The sequence below is a fragment of the Salvia hispanica genome, chromosome 6 (genome assembly GCF_029641045.1).
Source record: "Salvia hispanica isolate PSC_SH4W2 chromosome 6, Shi_PSC_v1, whole genome shotgun sequence".
In the NCBI taxonomy this organism is placed as follows: domain Eukaryota; kingdom Viridiplantae; phylum Streptophyta; class Magnoliopsida; order Lamiales; family Lamiaceae; genus Salvia; species Salvia hispanica.
The window spans coordinates 43,540,773-43,561,645 of NC_142697.1; the positions used below are offsets into that span (position 1 = coordinate 43,540,773).

Genomic DNA, 20,873 nt, shown 5'->3' on the forward strand with positions numbered 1-20,873 from the left:
ATATTTCCGAGTAAAATCAGAGTAAATAGTAGGTCCCGAAATTAAAAATTATTTTGGCCTTTACTCTTTTAATTATTTTGAAGTGGGCAAAAAAAGAAAAAAACACATGGGGCCCATGTGTTAATAATTTATTAGTTTTCCTTAATTATTATATGACGTAGTTTCAACAGCAGACATTGTGATATCAAAAACGCATCAAAAATATTTTGTATCGTAGTGATTTGAAATTCGTTTGGTGCTTGCAAATTAAAAAAACCAAAATTAAAAATAAAACAATATAAAGGATCTGAAAATATATTAAATTTGAGTTATAATTTACATATTAATTTTGTGGAATTAATCAGACATTTTCAAAAATTATCATAGGATATCCCTAGGAACTGTGATTTTCGATATTTTCGACTAAAATAAGCGTAAATAGTAGGTCCCGATGTTTAAAATTATTTTGACATTTACTCTTTTAATTATTTCGAAGTGGGCAAAAAAAGAAAAAAATACATGGGGCCCATGTGTTAATAATTTATTAGTTTCCCTTAATTATTATATGACGTAGTTTCAACAGCAGACATTGTGAATTTGTGATATCAAAAACGCGTCAAAAATATTTTGTATCGTAGTGATTTGAAATTCGTTTGGTGCTTGCAAATTAAAAAATCCAAAATTAAAAATAAAACAATATAAAGGATCTGAAAATATATTAAATTTGCGTTATAATTTACATATTAATTTTGTGGAATTAATCAGACATTTTCAAAAATTATCTTAGGATATCCCCGGGAACTGTGATTTTCGATATTTCCAAGTAAAGTCAGAGTAAATAGTAGGTCCCGATGTTAAAAATTATTTTGACATTTACTCTTTTAATTATTTCGAAGTGGGCAAAAAAAGAAAAAAATACATGGGGCCCATGTGTTAATAATTTATTAGTTTTCCTTAATTATTATATGACGTAGTTTCAACAGCAGACATTGTGATATCAAAAACGCGTCAAAAATATTTTGTATCGTAGTGATTTGAAATTCGTTTGGTGATTGCAAATTAAAAAATCCAAAATTAAAAATAAAACAATATAAAGGATCCAAAAATATATTAAATTTGCGTCATAATTTACATATTAATTTTGTGGAATTAATCAGACATTTTTAAAAATTATCTTAGGATATCCCCGGGAACTGTGATTTTCGATATTTTCGAGTAAAATCAGAGTAAATAGTAGGTCCCGAAATTAAAAATTATTTTGGCCTTTACTCTTTTAATTATTTCGAAGTGGGCAAAAAAAGAAAAAACACATGGGGCCCATGTGTTAATAATTTATTAGTTTTCCTTAATTATTATATGACGTAGTTTCAACAGCAGACATTGTGATATCAAAAACGCGTCAAAAATATTTTGTATCGTAGTGATTTGAAATTGGTTTGGTGCTTGCAAATTAAAAAATCCAAAATTAAAATAAAACAATATAAAAGTTCCGAAAATATATTAAATTTGCGTTATAATTTACATATTAATTTTGTGTAATCAATCAGACATTTTCAAAAATTATCTTTGGATATCCCCGGGAACTATAATTTTTGATATATTCTGAGTAAAATCAGAGTAGATAGTAGGTCCCGAGATTAAAAATTATTTTAGCCTTTACTCTTTTAATAATTCAAAGTGGGCAAAAAAAGAAAAAAACACATGGGGCCAATGTGTTAATAATTTATTAGTTTCCCTTAATTATTATATGACGTAGTTGCAACAACAGACATTGTGATATAAAAACGCGTCAAGAATATTTTGTATCGTAATGATTTGAAATTCGTTTGGTGGTTGCAAATTAAAAAATCTAAAATTAAAAATAAAACAATATAAAGGATCCGAAAATATATTAAATTTGCGTTATAATTTACATATAAATTTTGTGGAACTAATCGGACATTTTCAAAAATTATCTTAGGATATCCCCGGGAAATGTGATTTTCGATATTTCCGAGTAAAATCAGAGTAAATAGTAGGTCCCGAAATTAAAAATTATTTTGGCCTTTACTCTTTTAATTATTTTGAAGTGGGCAAAAAAAGAAAAAAACACATGGGGCCCATGTGTTAATAATTTATTAGCTTTCCTTAATTATTATATGACGTAGTTTCAACAGCAGACATTGTGATATCAAAAACGCATCAAAAATATTTTGTATCGTAGTGATTTGAAATTCGTTTGGTGCTTGCAAATTAAAAAAACCAAAATTAAAAATAAAACAATATAAAGGATCTGAAAATATATTAAATTTGAGTTATAATTTACATATTAATTTTGTGGAATTAATCAGACATTTTCAAAAATTATCATAGGATATCCCTAGGAACTGTGATTTTCGATATTTTCGACTAAAATAAGCGTAAATAGTAGGTCCCGATGTTTAAAATTATTTTGACATTTACTCTTTTAATTATTTCGAAGTGGGCAAAAAAAGAAAAAATAACATGGGGCCCATGTGTTAATAATTTATTAGTTTCCCTTAATTATTATATGACGTAGTTTCAACATCAGACATTGTGAATTTGTGATATCAAAAACGCGTCAAAAATATTTTGTATCGTAGTGATTTGAAATTCGTTTGGTGCTTGCAAATTAAAAAATCCAAAATTAAAAATAAAACAATATAAAGGATCCGAAAATATATTAAATTTGCGTTATAATTTACATATTAATTTTGTGGAATTAATCAGACATTTTCAAAAATTATCTTAGGATATCCCCGGGAAATGTGATTTTCGATATTTCCGAGTAAAATCAGAGTAAATAGTAGGTCCCGATGTTTAAAATTATTTTGGCATTTACTCTTTTAATTATTTCGAAATGGGCAAAAAAAGAAAAAAATACATGGGGCCCATGTGTTAATAATTTATTAGTTTTCCTTAATTATTATATGACGTAGTTTCAACAGCAGACATTGTGATATCAAAAACGCGTCAAAAATATTTTGTATCGTAGTGATTTGAAATTCGTTTGGTGCTTGCAAATTAAAAAATCCAAAATTAAAAATAAAACAATATAAAGGATCCGAAAATATATTAAATTTGCGCTATAATTTACATATTAATTTTGTGGAACTAATCAGACATTTTCAAAAATTATCTTAGGATATCCCCGGGAAATGTGATTTTCGATATTTCCGAGTAAAATCAGAGTAAATAGTTGGTCCCGATATTTAAAATTATTTTGGCCTTTATTCTTTTAATTATTTCGAAGTGGGCTAAAAAAGAAAAAAACATATGGGGCCCATGTGTTAATAATTTATTAGTTTTCCTTAATTATTATACGACGTAGTTTCAACAGCAGACATTGTGATATCAAAAACGCGTGAAAAATATTTTGTATCGTAGTGATTTGAAATTCGTTTGTAGCTTGCAAATTAAAAAAACCAAAATTTAAAATAAAACAATATAAAGGATCTGAAAAATATATTAAATTTGCGTTATAATTTACATATTAATTTTGTGGAATTATTCAGACATTTTCAAAAATTATCTTAGGATATCCCCGGGAACTGTGATTTTCGATATTTCCAAGTAAAGTCAGAGTAAATAGTAGGTCCCGATGTTAAAAATTATTTTGACATTTACTCTTTTAATTATTTCGAAGTGGGCAAAAAAAGAAAAAAATACATGGGGCCCATGTGTTAATAATTTATTAGTTTTCCTTAATTATTATATGACGTAGTTTCAACAGCAGACATTGTGATATCAAAAACGCGTCAAAAATATTTTGTATCGTAGTGATTTGAAATTCGTTTGGTGATTGCAAATTAAAAAATCCAAAATTAAAAATAAAACAATATAAAGGATCCGAAAATATATTAAATTTGCGTTATAATTTACATATTAATTTTGTGGAATTAATCAGACATTTTCAAAAATTATCTTAGGATATCCCCGGGAAATGTGATTTTCGATATTTCCGAGTAAAATTAGAGTAAATAGTAGGTCCTGATGTTTAAAATTATTTTGGCATTTACTCTTTTAATTATTTCGAAGTGGGCAAAAAAAGAAAAAAACACATGGAGCCCTTGTGTTAATAATTTATTAGTTTTCCTTAATTATTATATGACGTAGTTTCAACAGTAGACATTGTGATATCAAAAACGCGTCAAAAATATTTTGTATCGTAGTGATTTGAAATTCGTTTGGTGCTTGCAAATTAAAAAATCCAAAATTGAAAATAAAACAATATAAAGGATCCGAAAATATATTAAATTTGCGTTATAATTTACATATTAATTTTGTGGAACTAATCAGACATTTTCAAAAATTATCTTAGGATATCCTCGGGAAATGTGATTTTCGATATTTTCGAGTAAAATCAGAGTAAATAGTAGGTCCCGATGTTTAAAATTATTTTGGCATTTACTCTTTTAATTATTTCGAAGTGGGCAAAAAAAGAAAAAAACACATGGGGCCCATGTGTTAATAATTTATTAATTTTCCTTAATTATTATATGACGTAGTTTCAACAGCAGACATTGTGATATCAAAAACGCGTCAAAAATATTTTGTATCGTAGTGATTTGAAATTCGTTTGTAGCTGGCGAATTAAAAAATCTAAAATTAAAAATAAAACAATATAAAGGATCTGAAAATATATTAAATTTGCGTTATAATTTACATATTAATTTTGTGGAACTAATCAGACATTTTCAAAGATTATCTTAGGATATCCCTGGGAAATGTGATTTTCGATATTTCCGAGTAAAGTCAGAGTAGATAGTAGGTCCCGAGATTAAAAATTATTTTAGCCTTTACTCTTTTAATAATTCAAAGTGGGCAAAAAAAGAAAAAAACACATGGGGCCAATGTGTTAATAATTTATTAGTTTCCCTTAATTATTATATGACGTAGTTGCAACAACAGACATTGTGATATAAAAACGCGTCAAGAATATTTTGTATCGTAATGATTTGAAATTCGTTTGGTGGTTGCAAATTAAAAAATCTAAAATTAAAAATAAAACAATATAAAGGATCCGAAAATATATTAAATTTGCGTTATAATTTACATATTAGTTTTGTGGAATTAATCAGACATTTTCAAAAATTATCTTAGGATATACCCGGGAAGTGTGATTTTCGATATTTCCGAGTAAAATCAGAGTAAATAGTTGGTCCCGGAATTTAAAATTATTTTGGCCTTTACTCTTTTAATAATTTCGAAGTGTGCAAAAAAAAAAGAAAAAAACACATGGGGCCCATGTGTTAATAATTTATTAGCTTTCCTTAATTATTATATGACGTAGTTTTAACCGCAGACATTGTGATATCAAAAACGCGTAAAAAATATTTTGTATCGTATTGATTTGAAATTCGTTTAGTGCTTGCGAATTAAAAAATCTAAAAATTAAAAATAAAACAAAATAAAGGATTCGGAAATATATTAAATTTGCTTTATAATTTACATATTAATTTTGTGGAATTAATCAGACATTTTCAAAAATCATCTTAGGATATCCTCGGGAAGTGTGATTTTCGATATATTCTGGTTAAAATCAGAGTAAATAGGTAGGTCCGAAATTAATGAATTTTTATAAAATTATAATTTTATACATTATTTCTATTTTAGAACAGGTCCAAAATTTATTTACAATAGAAGAAAAACGCTTTGGGGTCCACGTAGTCATATCTTTTTCGTCTTCTATTTTAAACTTTAGAATTATAGAATATGATTCTGTTACTCTCACGAGAAGTATCTACGAAACTGAATGTAAACAACTATTTTTGTCGTTTATTACGTCAATTTCTAGTCAATTACAAAAGTCTTGGTATATGCGTGACATGCAAAATTTCTAGTGGAACAATATTGTAACGCAACTTTTATTCTTTATAATGTTCCTTACTTTTTACTTTGATGAAGTAGAAATTAATGTTCCTTACTTTTTACATCGGATATTTTTGGAAAAATACATGTAACAATTTCTCACATTCAATACAATTCTCTTGAAATATTCATGGGACATGTAATAAAAACAACTATCCATAGAAATAATTCATGACCAAAGTGGGCAAGTGCCATAAATAAATCATGCCTTACAAATTAATTATGATTCCTATCTTCGAAATATATTGACTAAATATATATGTCACCTATTCAATATTCCATACAATACATGAACTTTTATTTAAAAACTTACCTATAAGGAATAATTAATTAAAAAAAAACATCCTACTAATCAGGGCCCACCACTGCCACCACGACCCCTCACACTACATTCATTCTGAAGCTCCTTAACCGATCTTTCTAGAATGTCCCAGGTCTATTCCCATTTTACCCCGCCAAAATTTAATCAAATTAGTAAATCACTCATTAGTTTCACTCATGCTTTCTCAGCAAGCAAGAGCCCTTTTTCGTCAAATGAATTTCCACATCGTACCTTAATTAATAGGCGTATCCTCTTCCGCTTAATCATCGCTTTCTAAATTCCCAAATTCTCTGCTCTTAAATTCGAAAAACCCTTTGCTTTGCTCTGATTCATCGGAAAAATGGAAAGTAACAGAGGCGGCAACTCCGGGCGCGGCCGTGGCCGTGGACGCGGCGGCGGTCGGCACGGTAACTACGACGATCAGCAACAAGGAGGCCGTGGAGGCGGCCGCGGCTATTACGGCGGCGGAAGAGGATACGAGGGCTCCGGCCGTGGATCCTACAACCAGCCTCCCGCTCGGCCGCAGCAGTGGGTTAATCGGCCTCCGCCGCAGTCGAATCAGCCTCCGGCGTGGGGATACAGACCGGCGCAGCCGCAGCCGCAGCCGCCTCCTGCTCAGGCAGTCGCTGCGGGGCCATCCACGTGGACAGGAAGGCCGTGGGGACCTCCTCCTTCCGCTCAACCCGTTCGTCCACCTCCTGCTCCTGCTCCTGCTTCTCCTTCTCCTTCTGCTTCTGCAGCTTCTCCTTCGGCGCCGGCGCCGGCGACTGCTGGTATGTGTTTTTAGTTAACAAAAAAATCTATACCTCGATTGATGTATTTATTGATGAATCCATTCCTTAATTGGTGTGATTTTCAATTTCTCAGTTGAAATTCGGCGCGAATCTGAGAAGCCTCTTTCCACGAAGAGCAAGGAGGGGCAGATTGAGGCGATTCGCCGCCCCGATCACGGCACCCTTGCCGTCCGGAGGATCAACCTCGTCGTCAACCACTTCCCGATCTCCTTCAACGCGGAGGCCACCGTCTACCACTACGACGTCGACGTGAAGCCGGTTTCCACCGACGGCAGCCGTCCGGCGAAGAAGCCGCTCCGGAAATCCGACCTCCGCTTCATCAAGGACCTCGCGTTCCCCGGCGCCGAGCTCCTCAAAACCGTCTACGACGGCGAGAAGAACGTCTTCAGCGCCGTCCGCCTCGACGAGGGCAAGTACCGCGTCGTCGTCCCCGAAGGCGAGGACGTCCGATCCGGATCGTACTTCTTCACCATCAAGCTCGTGAACGAGCTCCCCCTCTCGAAGCTCAGAGACTATCTCAGGGGGAACGTCGCTCAGGTGCCTCGCGACACGCTGCAGGGGCTGGATTTGGTGATGAAGGAGAATCCGATGAGGACGCGGATCGCTCTCGGCAGTAGAAGCTTCTTCTCGGACCGAAACGGAGCTGATCTCCGCGACGGCCTTGCAGCTTACAAAGGCTTTATCCCGAGCCTCAAGCCCACGGGCCAGGGCCTGTCTCTATGTATCGACTACTCTGTTCTCGCGTTTAGGAAGCCGTTGCCTGTAATTGAGTTTCTGAAGCAGCATTTGAAGTTGAGAGGAGTGGATGAGTTTCCGAGGGTGCTGAGGAATATCGTCAAGGTTCTTCAGGGATTGAAAGTGAAGGTGAATCACCGTCGTACGAATCAGAAGTACACGATCCGGGGGCTGACGAGGGAGGTTCCTCGTGATTATTTTTTCGAATTGGTTGATCAAGAGGGTGGGGCGCCGCCGAGGAGGGTTAATCTTGTTGATTATTTCAGGGAGAAATGGGGGAGGGAGATAGTGCACCGGGATATTCCGTGTTTGGATGTGGGAAAACTGAACAAGCCGAATGTCATACCTATGGAGTTCTGTGTGTTGGCTGAAGGGCAGAGGTTTCCGAAGGAGAATTTGGAGAAGGATACTGCTGTTTACTTGAAGAGGCTTACTCTTGTTAAGCCTTCGGAGAGAAGGGACAACATTTGTGAAATGGTGAAGGCTAATGATGGATGTTTTGGGTATGAAATTCTGTCTTTTCTTTCTTACATTGTTACATGATTACTTGGTAATGTTTGGATAGTGTAATGTTGTTTGCTAGATATATAAGCTATATATGTGATCAAGTGTTTTTATTTGGTGTTTTTGTATAATTGTTTGTTCCTAACATTTGTAGATGTTTACTTTGTGTGCTCAACTTATATGATTGTGCTTTTTCTGTTTAAGTTTGGATAGTAAATGCTTTTTAGTAGATATACTGATGTAGTAGTTATTTGTTAGAGGATATTCTGTGGATTTGATTACTTGTTTGTGATGTGATGAAAGTGGTTTAAATTTGATTGTTTGAATTGGTTATTTGTAGGGAGATTGCTAGGAATTTTGGAATCAGTCTTGATACGAACATGACGAAGGTTGGAGGCCGAGTGATTGGTGCTCCGGAGTTGAAAGTAGGTGGTTCGCGTCCAGTAAGAGTGGATGCTGAGAAATGCCAATGGAACCTTCTTGGGAAATCATTCCTGGATGCGAAGTCTATGGACTGTTGGGCCTTGTTAGACTTCACGCAAGGTGACCGTTTCAACGCGCTGATGGTGGGTAATTTCTTAAACAATCTGATAGGTCGGAGCAGGAATCTGGGCATTCAGATGGCCAAGCCTGTTGTGTATCGTCTCTATCGGATGCAGGATCTTTCTTCTGTGGACAGGCTCGAGAAGATTCTCAAGGAGACCGTGAGTGAGGCGTCCACATTGAGCAAGGGGAAGAAGCCGCAGATGATTGTCTGCGTGATGAGTGGAAGGGATCCGGGTTACAAGTATATTAAGTGGATTTCTGAGACACAGATTGGTGTTGTGACACAGTGCTGTTTGTCTCAACCTGCAAACAAGGGACAAGATCAATATCTTGCTAATATTTGTCTCAAGATCAATGCCAAGTTAGGAGGGACTAACTTTGAAGTAGCTGGGAAGCTTTCGGGTTTCGAGCCGACTGACCATGTGATGTTTATAGGGGCTGATGTGAATCACCCTGCACCTATGAACAAGGAGTGCCCGTCTATAGCTGCTGTCGTTGGTACAGTGAATTGGCCTGCTGCGAATCGCTATGCCGCGAGGGTGAGTCCCCAGAAGCATCGATGTGAGACTATCCAGAATTTCGGGGCCATGTGTAAGGATCTGGTGGATGCCTATGCTCGGCTCAATAGGGTTAGGCCGAGGAAGATTGTGGTGTTTCGTGATGGGGTTAGTGAGGGGCAGTTTGAGATGGTGCTCGGGCAGGAGCTGCTTGATCTGAAGGATGCCATTTACAAAGATGATTACCAGCCGCCAATCACAGTGATAGTTGCTCAGAAGCGGCACCAGACACGCCTCTTTGTTGAGAACAAGAACGATGGTGGCCAGACGGGGAACGTGCCTCCGGGAACCGTGGTGGACACAACAATCGTTCATCCTCATGACTTTGATTTCTATCTGTGCAGCCACTATGGGGGGATCGGGACGAGCAAGCCCACTCACTACTACGTGCTTTGGGATGAGAACAAGTTCACATCCAACCATTTGCAGAAGCTCATATATGACATGTGCTTCACCTTCGTGCGTTGCACCAAGCCTGTGTCGCTCGTTCCTCCCGTCTACTATGCTGACCTTGTTGCTTACCGGGGCCGGATGTTCCAAGAGGTCGCATTAGACAGAGGGGCCTCGTTTGATCAGAGCTTCTATAGCATGCACACGGATTTGCTGAACAACATGTTCTTCGTGTAGAGCGTGGGAGACGGAGAACACCCATGAAGACGTCCAATCTCCTTTTGAAGGGGTTTGTGCGTGAATCTAATGGGTGTTGCTTCGTGTATCGTAGCGTCAGCCACATGAAGCAACTCCCATTTTTGCTTCTTTTGCTAGTGTGTTTGCCTGTTTTATTTGCTTTGGTGTTTGTGTTGAACTCTGTTGTTTTGCTGCGTGAAGTGTGTTTTGGATGAAATCTTCTGCGTTGTTTGGTATTTTCTTGTTCAATAAAGACAGATTGTGTTATTAGAATCACGTTTCAATGTTGTTTTATTTTCGATTATTACATGAGACAACCTTTTTAGGTTTCAAGAGTCCAAAACAGAGCATTATTTTTGCACAAATGAATCAAGAAAGCCTAGCAAATACTCTACTACAAAGATCATTATATACAAGAACACAAAATGGCTAATTACACTCACATTTTAAGACAAGATTTAGACAGAGAGAAACCTTACAGATGATGAACTGTTCTTGATGAGAGAAACTAGCTCCTTTGCTGTCCATGTCGCTCGAGACAGCTTCTGCAAGCAGTTCATAACCTCGTTCTCGGTTCTGGGCTGCTGCGAAAAATAATCTGGCACAAGTTTCGTTGCGAAAATATTAAGTCACGATGTGTAATAAGTGATGCATAATGCTAAAGGTGAATCAAAAATTTGCCACATTTTCTTACCTGTACCATTTGTAAGACTGTACAATGAAAATGAGGCTAAAATCTTTTCCTCAAGGTTGTTGCTGTTATCTATCAAGCATTCCATCAATCGTGGGGTGAAAATCGAGCATGCTGCAAGGCGGAGATCCCTGTCCCCGATCGAAGGGAGATGACTGCTGATCCAGCAGATGGTAACGAGGCAAGCCCGAGCTAGACTTGGGATGCTGTTTGCAATGGACTCGGATAAGGCAGTGAGAAGCCTTGTGTTTCCGCTTGTGAGGAGCGCTAACGCTGCTTTCCCCTGCCAGTCTTCTCTCATCTTCTCGTCTTCCTTCTGAAACACGACAAGCACATTACAAAAGTGATCGAGGTGGTGAGAATGTATAAACTGCTCGTATCGTTACCATTAGGCCGACGCAGATGTCTCTGATTTCCGCTCTTCTCAGGAGCCATTGCTCGATTTCCTCCTCCCCGGTGTAGGAGAAGTGGCCTCCGAGGACCAAGAGGGCTCTGGCTGCTTGCTGCTGGACTCTTTCTTCAAACACGGAGCAGTCCAGCGCTGAAATGATCGCGTCCACTGCCTCGTCTCTGTAGACGCTGCCCCCAGAGGCGTCGCCCTAGCAGCAAAGGAGAAGCGTGTCAGCGCCACATCTAGTAAACATAATTGGAGAAAGCGTTCAGCTTCAGACCAGAAGGTCCAGCTCAAGCAGCACGACAGCAACGAGTGGCCTCTCTTCTGGCCGCGCCTTGTGGAGGCGCAGCAGCAGAATGTGGAGTGTGTTCAAGCACTCCCACCCCTCCCTTAGCCCAGACAGAAACTCAATCCTCTTGTTTAACCTTAAACAAAACAAAACAAAACAAAAATGAACAAAACTACTAATCATGTAAAGATCAATCAATGGTAGCAGTATAGTAAAATCAGAACCTGCTAATACAAAGCAACTCAAAAAGCAAAGCAAGAGCATGATTCTCTTGATTCTTCTCAAGCACTAATAGTGCCAAAATGGCCTCCTTCACATTCTTCACCAAAAAATGCCGGCAGCTCCCATCCGCCCGTATGCAGAGGCGAAGAAGAGACGCGGCGCGCCTCTTCTCAGACACGTCCCCCTCGTCCATCCTCCTCGCCACCAACCCCAACCCCCCGAGAGAAATCACCTGCTTCGCATTCTCGAAATTCCTGTCCTCATCGAACCCGGTCAAGAGCTCGTTGAGGAAGTAATACGCCGCCTCGTGAGGGCTACACCTCACGGAGAAGAGTATCTGCAGCTGATCCCCGAACTCCAGCACCCGGAGCACCAACGGGACCCACTCCATCGACACCATCTGCTTCGCCCTCGGCCTCACTAGGTAGAGCAGAGCCGCAGCCTTCAGGAAGAGGCTGCTGCTCCTCAGCATCCTCAACCCCACGGAGAGCTGCGAATCCGAGGCCAGGACGCAGCGCCGGTTGGCCTCGCTCAAGGCCGCGAGCCCCGCCAGAATCGACACGGCCAGCTCCAGTATCTCATCATCGTCCGACACATACAACACCTCCAGCATCCCCTGTATCACAGCAGCTCGAGACAGCGATGCCTCGAGCTGCAGGCGGGCGTCGCCCTGAGCAGCCAGCCAGGCCTTGCTCAGGGCGCGCACCGCGGCCTCGCAGTCGGCCAGGCTCTCGGACGAGCAGACCGCCGCGATGGCCCCCGCCACGTCGCTCGACCGCGACGGGACGTCGCTGACGTCATCATCGACGCTGATTTTCTCGATTTTCGATACGAAACACTCTGCTGGCTCAGACTTACACCCTAGGAATCTGAAGTAATCTGATTTGTTGGTGTCTGGTAATAATAACTCTGCCTTCTGCATTTCATCCTTTAAACTAGATGATCTTCTGTGAGAAACTGCTTTTTTCTGGTGGAATTGAATAACGGTTATAACTAAAAATTGAATCAAAATTGATTGATTAGGATTTGCTACTTACATGGATATAATTGCAATGCTTGACATCCTCTCCCACAAAATCCCATACATTTCTCGAATCAAAATCCATTGATTGCCGCTTCACATTAGCACCAAAAACTGCTTGATATCTATATTAAAAAAATTTGTAAACTAATTTTTTTTCTAACAAAAAAAATAATAAATGAAAAAAAAAATGGCAGAAAAAAAAAACTCAAAACTCACAGCAGTTTGCTGCTGGAGGAGTGATAAGAGCTCGTAGACTCCGACGATTTCCTTCTCGATTTCGACATCGGCTTCGAAGGCAGCGAAACCGCGGGGACGGAAGGGGCTCGAGCTCCGGTTTTGAGCCACTCTGTGTAATACAAAGCGAATTCGACGGTGCCGGAATCCATTTTCTCGCGGTAGAGATGATTCAAGCTTTTAATTCTCTTCTCCTTCTCCGCGCCGTTGATTAATCCGGCGAGATTCTCCAGCTCGGTGGTGTACCATATCTTGAGGTGGAGGAGATGCGGCAGGAAGAAGTGCTCCCACAGCTCCGGCAGGAGGCGCGTGCGGGCAAGCGCCGGCGCGTCGCAGAAGACCTGCAGCAGATTCCGCGCCGCAATCTTGTCGTTTCTCGCGATTTTGTAGGTGATGGAGAGGTAGAGGCGCGCGCATGCCGCCACGCGCGAGCTCGTTTTCCGGCCCGAGGCGGCGGCGGCGCGGTCGAGGATTTTGATGCACCGCTGCAGCGCCTCCAAGTCCAGTTTCTTCTCTCTGTTTCCGTCGGCTAGTCTCTCGACGCTCTCGATTCCAATCTCCGCGAGCTTGAGAGCCTCGCGGCTCTCCTCATCCTCCGCCGCAGCCGCCGCAGATTTTTTGAGGATTTTGGTGGATTTGTCGCGGATATTAGCGCGGAAGGCGGTGGAGCGGGAGAACTGGGCGATGTAGCCGGTGAGGATGGCGATCATGGCCTTGGTGGCGGCGGCGTCGACGGCGGGGTCGGAGATGGAGTTGGCATCGGAGCGGGGGCGGTGGGAGGAGGAGGAGTCGAAGCTGCGGCGATCGTGGCATATGTAGATGGGGAGGGTGATGGGGGCGGAGTCGGGAATGTGGTTGGGTTTTTTGGGGGGTTTGCGAGGGGGGAAGCCGTCTTCGGAGAGGAGGTTATGGAGGGAAGAAGCCATGGGCGTAGGTTTTGGAGCTCAGCCTGTGGGCATTGTTTTTTTAAGAGAGCCAATCAATTCACGTAGAATTCGACAAATTTTGCACCTCTATTTGGTTTCCAAAACAATGTGTTTTTACTGTGTTTTTTTTGGTAATTTAATTTTGTTTTAGATGAGTTTTTAGTTTTTTACTACTATTGAGGTTTTTGGGACGGTTGGTTGGTTTATTTGTGTCAATGCATCCCACAAAAATCAATCTACTTTCATCTTTCTTAATTTTTCAATCATAGTTAGGACTAGCAAATTGTGCGGATTGGGTCGTTATCGGGCTAACCTGATAACAACACAACCCAATAAGGCCTAACTCGAACACGAACTCGACCTGCTATCTTCAAATCTGAACACGACCCACACCCAACACGAACCTGTTAACGACACGATATAATATGGGTTGACCCGACACGATAACGACATGAACCTGATATCACACGATTAAACCTGATTTTTCAACCTAATTTACACCATTGAAATCCATTTTTATACCATTTAGACCTGAATTTACAAGAATTAAAATAAATGAAAGTAATATATATATTTTTTAAAATAATAATAAAAATAATATTATTATCTCAATGGGTTATCCGTATCCAACCCGAAATTATCAGATTTTTAATGGGTCAACCCGATAAGGACACGAACTCAATAAGGCTTGACCTAAACTCAATAATTTTGTGCGGATTCATGTCGGAGTATTGTGTCGTGTCGAAATTTGCCAACCCCAATACTAGTACTATCTTGTTATCAATTTTATAGTAGTAGTATTAAATTTTGCATCGTCCAATAATAAGGCAAATGATAAAAACAAATAGATACTCTTTTTATTTTGCTATCTCTTAATTAACTATAAGAATAAATTTAGTTGTGAATTATTCTTTAAATAAGTTCATAATCCAGTAATAGATTTAGTGATTAATTGTCCTATTTAAAGTGGATAATACGACCGGCTTCTAGGTATTAGTACTTGTTAAATAGTACTCCTAATTAACTTGGGAGTAGGATACACGAAAAAATGAAATCATCAAAAAGATCTCTACTAATTTTAGAAAGAAAGAGATTACTAATTATAGACATTAAGTATTAAATGGGTGTGTGCCGAGCAAATTGAAAAATCATTAAAGCAAAGTACTTGAAGAAGAATATGCACATTTTAGGATACATGGAGGGTGTTCAATTTAGTAATTCAAAAGGTTTAATTAATTCATGAAGCAAGGAAAAGGAGAGAGAGAGAGAGAGAGCATGTGCATGAGTGGTGAATGAGTGGTGAATGATGTTGAAGTGGCAACGCATCTAATCTAACAGTATTTGGGAAGAGGAAGAAGTGGTGACGCTTATAAAAATAGGAAGTGTACATGTGTGTGATTGAGTTTTGTATTGATAGGTAATGAGCTTCGTCAATATTGGTTGTCCCAAAAAGTTGATGTCGACCTAAACTAAATAACCCTTGTCATCAACCCCCTTCTACTTTCATTGCATGTGATGGGTTTCATTGTTTCAACCTATCCCCATCCCCCACCATTTACTATTCCATTGTCCTAACATTCCCTCCTTCTAAGGTAATCATTCCTTATAAATGCAACACACCCTCTCTTCACACTATTTAACTCCGGTACACCTCCATTTGAGCTCGAATAATTGTGTATACGGGCCGATTCGACTGTCTACTCTCGAGCCGGTACTATTTGTTATGTTATGAATGTACTACTGTTATGTTAGCAATGAAACTATTATGTAACTGTTTCAACTATTAGGTTCAATTTTGATTTTTTTTTTCCTCAAGTCCCTAGCGTTAAAATTCTGGCTCATACAAGTTTGAGGGTTAACATTAGTACTATGTGTATGTGTAGGGTAAAAAACTTATGATGTGTAGGGTAACACTATGCATGGATATCAAGGTTGTTCTTTTTCTATCCTTTTATATCAAGATTGAAGCAATAAATATAGTTACTCCAAAATTATTATTATGAGATTTGAAAAGAAGTGAGCTATAAATGGAATAAGATGGAGTCAAATGGAACCAAGTGCTTGAATATAATTAGAAACTTTTCTGCCACTGGAATTCTTTCACAGCTGAAAGAGTCCAACTGCTGGCCTCCAGCCAATGGGATATGACAAAAACCACTCAGAGATAGTGGTTTCCAATTCCCTCTCTCTCTCTCTCTCTAAAACACACACACACACACACACACACGAGCAAATATTCCTACTTATTTTTTCCGGTGTTCATTTTCTACATGGGTTATATGCTTTTATTTTCGTGCCCACTAGTAGTTTGACGTTTGTTGTCTAACATATCTTCATTCAGATTTTATATATAAATTTTTTGAAATTATTCGAACAAGTATAAAAAAATGAATGTGTATGAAATAAGGGTTTTCAAAATTTGAAATTGCATATTAGTATAATATTTGAAAATTGAAAACCAGTAGTACTGCATATGAAAGGAGTCATTCGAGTTTTTGTCTGTAAGTGGTGATTTATTATGTTTCTTTCTTATCTTTTTTTTTAATAATTAAATGAATGTTTCTTTCTTATCGACTGGTCGTTTTTCTTGTGGATTTATTCATTATTCAAATTAGAAATTTGAACATTTGTTATATAGGAATGCTATATTAGTCCAAGATAATGTAGTTGGGCTAGACTTTTGAAGCCCAAATATCGTGGAATAGATCCAATAAGCCAGAGGAGGCCCAAATTCCTGTTTCTAAACGAAGAGCACAACTTTATACTAATATACTTTTATTTTTTAGTATTTTAAAAAGTACTACACCCTATTTTTTAAAATTCGATCTTCTACATCACAGACTTTTTGATAAACAAACCAGAGTTGCAATGGCAACAATCAATGGAAAATGTTATAGTACAAAAAATAAATCAATCAAACTTCTCGCCTGATTTCGTCAAAAAATTCAAAGTCGTAATGAAAAACATAACATTTTAGTATTATATCAGTGAATTTCATAATACTAATCGATCTCATAGTTATAAGTTATAGCATGCACCACCAGCAATTTAGCCAATTTTTTACATTGTATTTTTTCAAAAAACAAAATATCATTCCTTTGTTGCCTAAAAAAAAGGATTTTTTAGTTCTCCCAAAAGGCCAAAACTATTAGGTTAATAGTGGGCACTATTTTGCTAAGGTTAATAGTGGGAAGAAAGGTACAAACCGACGAGCAAGGAGTACATGCAAGTTGCAAAGCTTGCTTTGTTTACAATCCACTAATAATTTGCTCATTTCTTGGTATGGGAAACGGTGACAAAAGAAGCATACAGTTTTCGTGATATCTAATCTAAGCCTAACATTGTGGGACATATCATGAGGTAACTATCCAACTATATATACTTTTATTTCATTTATATGTCTATTGATTTATTAATTTAATCAGTGATCGATATAGTTAAATAAGTGCGTGAGTGTCATCATTCAAATATTAGTGCACCAAAATCAACGATCGCCCATAGCCCAAATATATACTCATTGAAATGTCAAATTAACTGAATTGGATTTTCGTGTCATTTCTATTTGTGGTTTCGTGAATTCGTGTCATTTATTATTATAGTACTCCGTCCGTCCACCATTAGAAGTCTCATTCATAGTGGCAGGGTTTTAAGAAATGTTAAGAAAAATTGGTGGAAAAAAGTTACTGGAATAGGGGGAAGTCTCACTTGCATGTATTAGTTTTAAGAGCATCCGCAGCGGTGATGTTATGAAGTATGGCTGAGCGTAGCAGTGAGGGTGTATGGGAGCTAAAGTTGGGGATTACACCATAGGATCAAGAAGCTCAAAAGTTAGTTGAGCCACTAGCCATTTGAGTTGTTGTAACCGTTTCTGAGTGAAGCTCTTCACTTGGTTTTCTTCTTGATAGTATAAGTAGATTAGTTGGCTCATTTGTTGAGAGTAATCTAGAATTGTAAACTTCCACTGATATTGAATAAGATTTCGGTTCTCTCTCAAATAGACTATCAATCTTCTCTTCTCTATCAATCCTCTCGTTCTTGATCATTCAAAGTTACTCTGTTCGCAACAATTGGCGCCGTCTGTGGGAAGCTTGATTGATCAACGTCGCAGCCATGGCAGCAAGGCTCGAGGCAGAAAAGTTCACTGGGAAGAACGATTATGGCTTGTGGAAGATGAAGATGAGGGCGGTTTTGGTTCAGCAAGGCTTGGCAGCAGTTCTGACTTCTGCGGATTCAGAGGAGAAAGGGAAGACACCGGCCTTAGATGAGAAGGCTCAAGCAAAGCTCGATGAGATGCAGTTAAGGGCTCATAGCGCGGTGATTCTATGCCTTGGGGATAAGGTATTGCGCGAAGTTCAAGGGGAAACAACCGCATCTGAAATCTTGAAGAAGCTTGATGAAGTGTATTTGGCCAAGTCTCTAGCCAATCGCCTCTATATGAAAAGGAGGCTCTATTCATATAGTTTTTCTGATGATAAGTCTATTGTCGAACAGTTGGAAGATTTTAGTAAGTCTATTGATGATCTTGAGGCTGTTGATGTCAAGATCAGTGATGAAGACAAGGCAATCTTGGTACTCAATGCTTTACCAAGTTCATATGATCAGTTAAGAGATGCCATTCTCTATGGAAGGGATAAGGCTATTACACTAAATGAAGTTCATGCTGCACTCATGGCCAAGGAGTTGCAGAAGGGAGCTTCGAAGGTTAATGATTCTCACCCTGAGTCTCTCAACATCAAGAAATTCAACAAGAAAAAATTCAAGAAGAAAGTTGAGGAGGCCAAGGTTGAGAATTCTGGAGCTAAAGAGACTCGTTCTTGCCACTGGTGCAAGAAGCCTGGGCATCTAAAGAAGGACTGCTATGCTTGGAAGAAGAAGCAGGCCTCAGAAAGTCAATCCCATACCAATGTAATCAGCAGTGATGGAGATGAAGCTGCTGAAGTGATGAATGTGGTAGACAGAATTGAGAAGAATTCTTGGATCATGGATTCTGGATGCTCCTTCCATATGTGCCCACACTTAGAATGGTTTCAAGATTTGGCTGAGTGCAGTGGATCAGTACTGCTAGGGAATGAGAACACTTGCAGCATCAGAGGAGTAGGAAGTATAAAGCTCAGAATGAATGATGGTTCTCTGATAATTCTGTCTGAGGTGAGGTTCATCCCTGAAGTCAAGAGAAACCTTGTGTCTCTTGGGACTCTTGAAAGAAAGGGCTATTGTTTTGTCTCTGAAAATGGAGAGATGAAAGTATGTAAAGGGCAAGATGTCAAGATGGTAGCCAAAAGGGCAGGTAGCTTGTATTATCTGCAGGCTACTGTCATTACTGGAGAGTCTCACTCTGTTGTCAAAAATGATTTGAGCAGCTGGCACCAGAGGCTTGGGCATCCTGCTGAGGGTACTCTTAAGGCCATGATCAGCAAGAAGGTGATTGAAGTAGGAAGCACAGCAAGAATGGAGAAATGTGAGGACTGCTTGCTTGGAAAGGCCAAGAAACTGTCATTTCCAGCAGGTAATCATACTTCAACATCACCTCTTGATTACATACATTCAGATTTATGGGGCCCATCTCAAGTTAAGAGTCTAGGTGGAGGGAAGTACTATATGTCCATAATAGATGATTTCTCTAGGAAAGTCTGGGTATATATCTTGAAAGAAAAATCTGAAGCATTCACCACTTTTAAAACTTGGTGCAAAGAAATGGAGAATGAAAAGGGAATTGCTCCTAAGGTGCTTAGAACAGACAATGGCTTAGAGTATTTGTCTAAAGATTTTGATGTCTTCTGCCTAGAAAAAGGGATAAGGAGGCATAGGACAGTCCCTGCAAACCCACAACAAAATGGGGTTGCAGAAAGAATGAACCGCACATTGTTAGAAAGAGTAAGGTGTCTTCTGTCATCTTCTGGAGCTGGCAAGCATTTTTGGGCAGAGGCAGTATCCACAGCAGCCTACTTAATCAACAAATGTCCTTCTTCTGGGATTGGAGGTTCAATACCGGATGAGAGATGGTATGGAACTAAACCAGACTATTCTAGATTGAAGCCTTTTGGATGCAAGGCTTTTGCACACTTGAAGCAGGGAAAGTTGAATGCAAGAGCACTGCAGTGTGTTATGATTGGGTATCAGAAAGGAGTAAAAGGATATAGGCTATGGTGCATTGAGCCTGGAAACAATAAGATACTTATCAGCAGAGATGTTGTTTTTATTGAAGACAACATGCCATTATTAAAGAAAAAGGCTGGTGTGGAAGCTGCAGATTCTGGTCACACTCAGGCAGAGGCTTTGGCTGATATTTTCCCAGATGATGGAAAGTCAGCCTCTGATGAGGATGATGAAATTCAGGGAGATCAGATAGGTACAGATGGGACTCAGCAGCATCATCAGAGCCCTTCCCCGCAGGAATATCAGATAGCTAGGGACAGGCCTAGAAGGGCTAATGTCAAGGTTCCAGCTAGGTTCAATGATTATGAGATGCTATACTATGCTCTACATGTTGCTGAGGAGATAGAGCTTGCTGAGCCTAGTTCTTATGCTAAGGCAGTAAGTGGGCCAGAAAGGGAGCTGTGGATACAAGCCATGAAAGAAGAGTTTGAGTCACTAATTAGCAACAAGACCTGGGTTCTGGTGGAGAAAGCTGAATTTAGAAAAATCGTTGGGTGCAAATGGGTGTACAAAAAGAAGATAGAGTCAGCTGGATCTCAGAAAATAAGATTTAAGGCTAGGCTTGTTGCAAAGGGTTTCAACCAGCAAGAAGGGATAGACTTTAATGAGGTTTATTCTCCAGTTGTGAAACATAATTCCATTCGAGTGTTGCTAGCAGTTGTAGCCAAGAGAGATTGGGAACTGGAGCAGTTGGATGTGAAGACAACCTTCCTTAATGGGGAACTGGAAGAAACTATATATATGGCTCAGCCTTTGGGGTTTGAAGTTCATGGCTCAGAACATAAGGTGTGCATGCTTAAAAGGAGCATATATGGCCTCAAACAAAGCAGCAGACAGTGGTATATAAAGTTTGGTGAAAGTTTGGCAAAGTTGGGATTTTGTAGATCTCTTTATGATAGCTGTGTCTTTGTGAAGAAGCAGAACAAGAAGGCACCTGTGTATCTGCTTTTATATGTCGATGATATGCTGTTATCTGGTCCAGATGTTGAGGAAGTCAGAAAG

The 20,873-nt window shown here is 39.0% G+C and overlaps 2 protein-coding genes across 2 annotated transcripts; one reads left to right on the forward strand and one right to left on the reverse strand.

The window, feature by feature from the left end:
* Positions 1–6,427: 6,427 nt before the first annotated feature.
* On the forward strand, positions 6,428–10,208 carry AGO2 (Argonaute family protein). Its single transcript, XM_048101833.2, has 3 exons — positions 6,428–6,945; positions 7,040–8,204; positions 8,546–10,208. Exons 1-3 carry the CDS (start codon positions 6,513–6,515, stop codon positions 9,933–9,935), a joined length of 2,988 nt encoding a protein of 995 aa, XP_047957790.1. The 5' UTR covers positions 6,428–6,512; the 3' UTR covers positions 9,936–10,208.
* A 96-nt stretch (positions 10,209–10,304) lies between these two features.
* LOC125203483 (putative E3 ubiquitin-protein ligase LIN) lies at positions 10,305–13,741 on the reverse strand. The gene is made up of 7 exons (XM_048101834.2): positions 12,772–13,741; positions 12,569–12,677; positions 11,534–12,498; positions 11,298–11,445; positions 11,013–11,225; positions 10,630–10,942; positions 10,305–10,533 (listed from the first exon to the last, which is right to left on the reverse strand). The coding sequence occupies exons 1-7, from the start codon at positions 13,713–13,715 to the stop codon at positions 10,394–10,396; spliced, it is 2,832 nt and encodes a 943-aa protein (XP_047957791.1). The 5' UTR covers positions 13,716–13,741; the 3' UTR covers positions 10,305–10,393.
* Between the last annotated feature and the right edge of the window lie 7,132 nt (positions 13,742–20,873).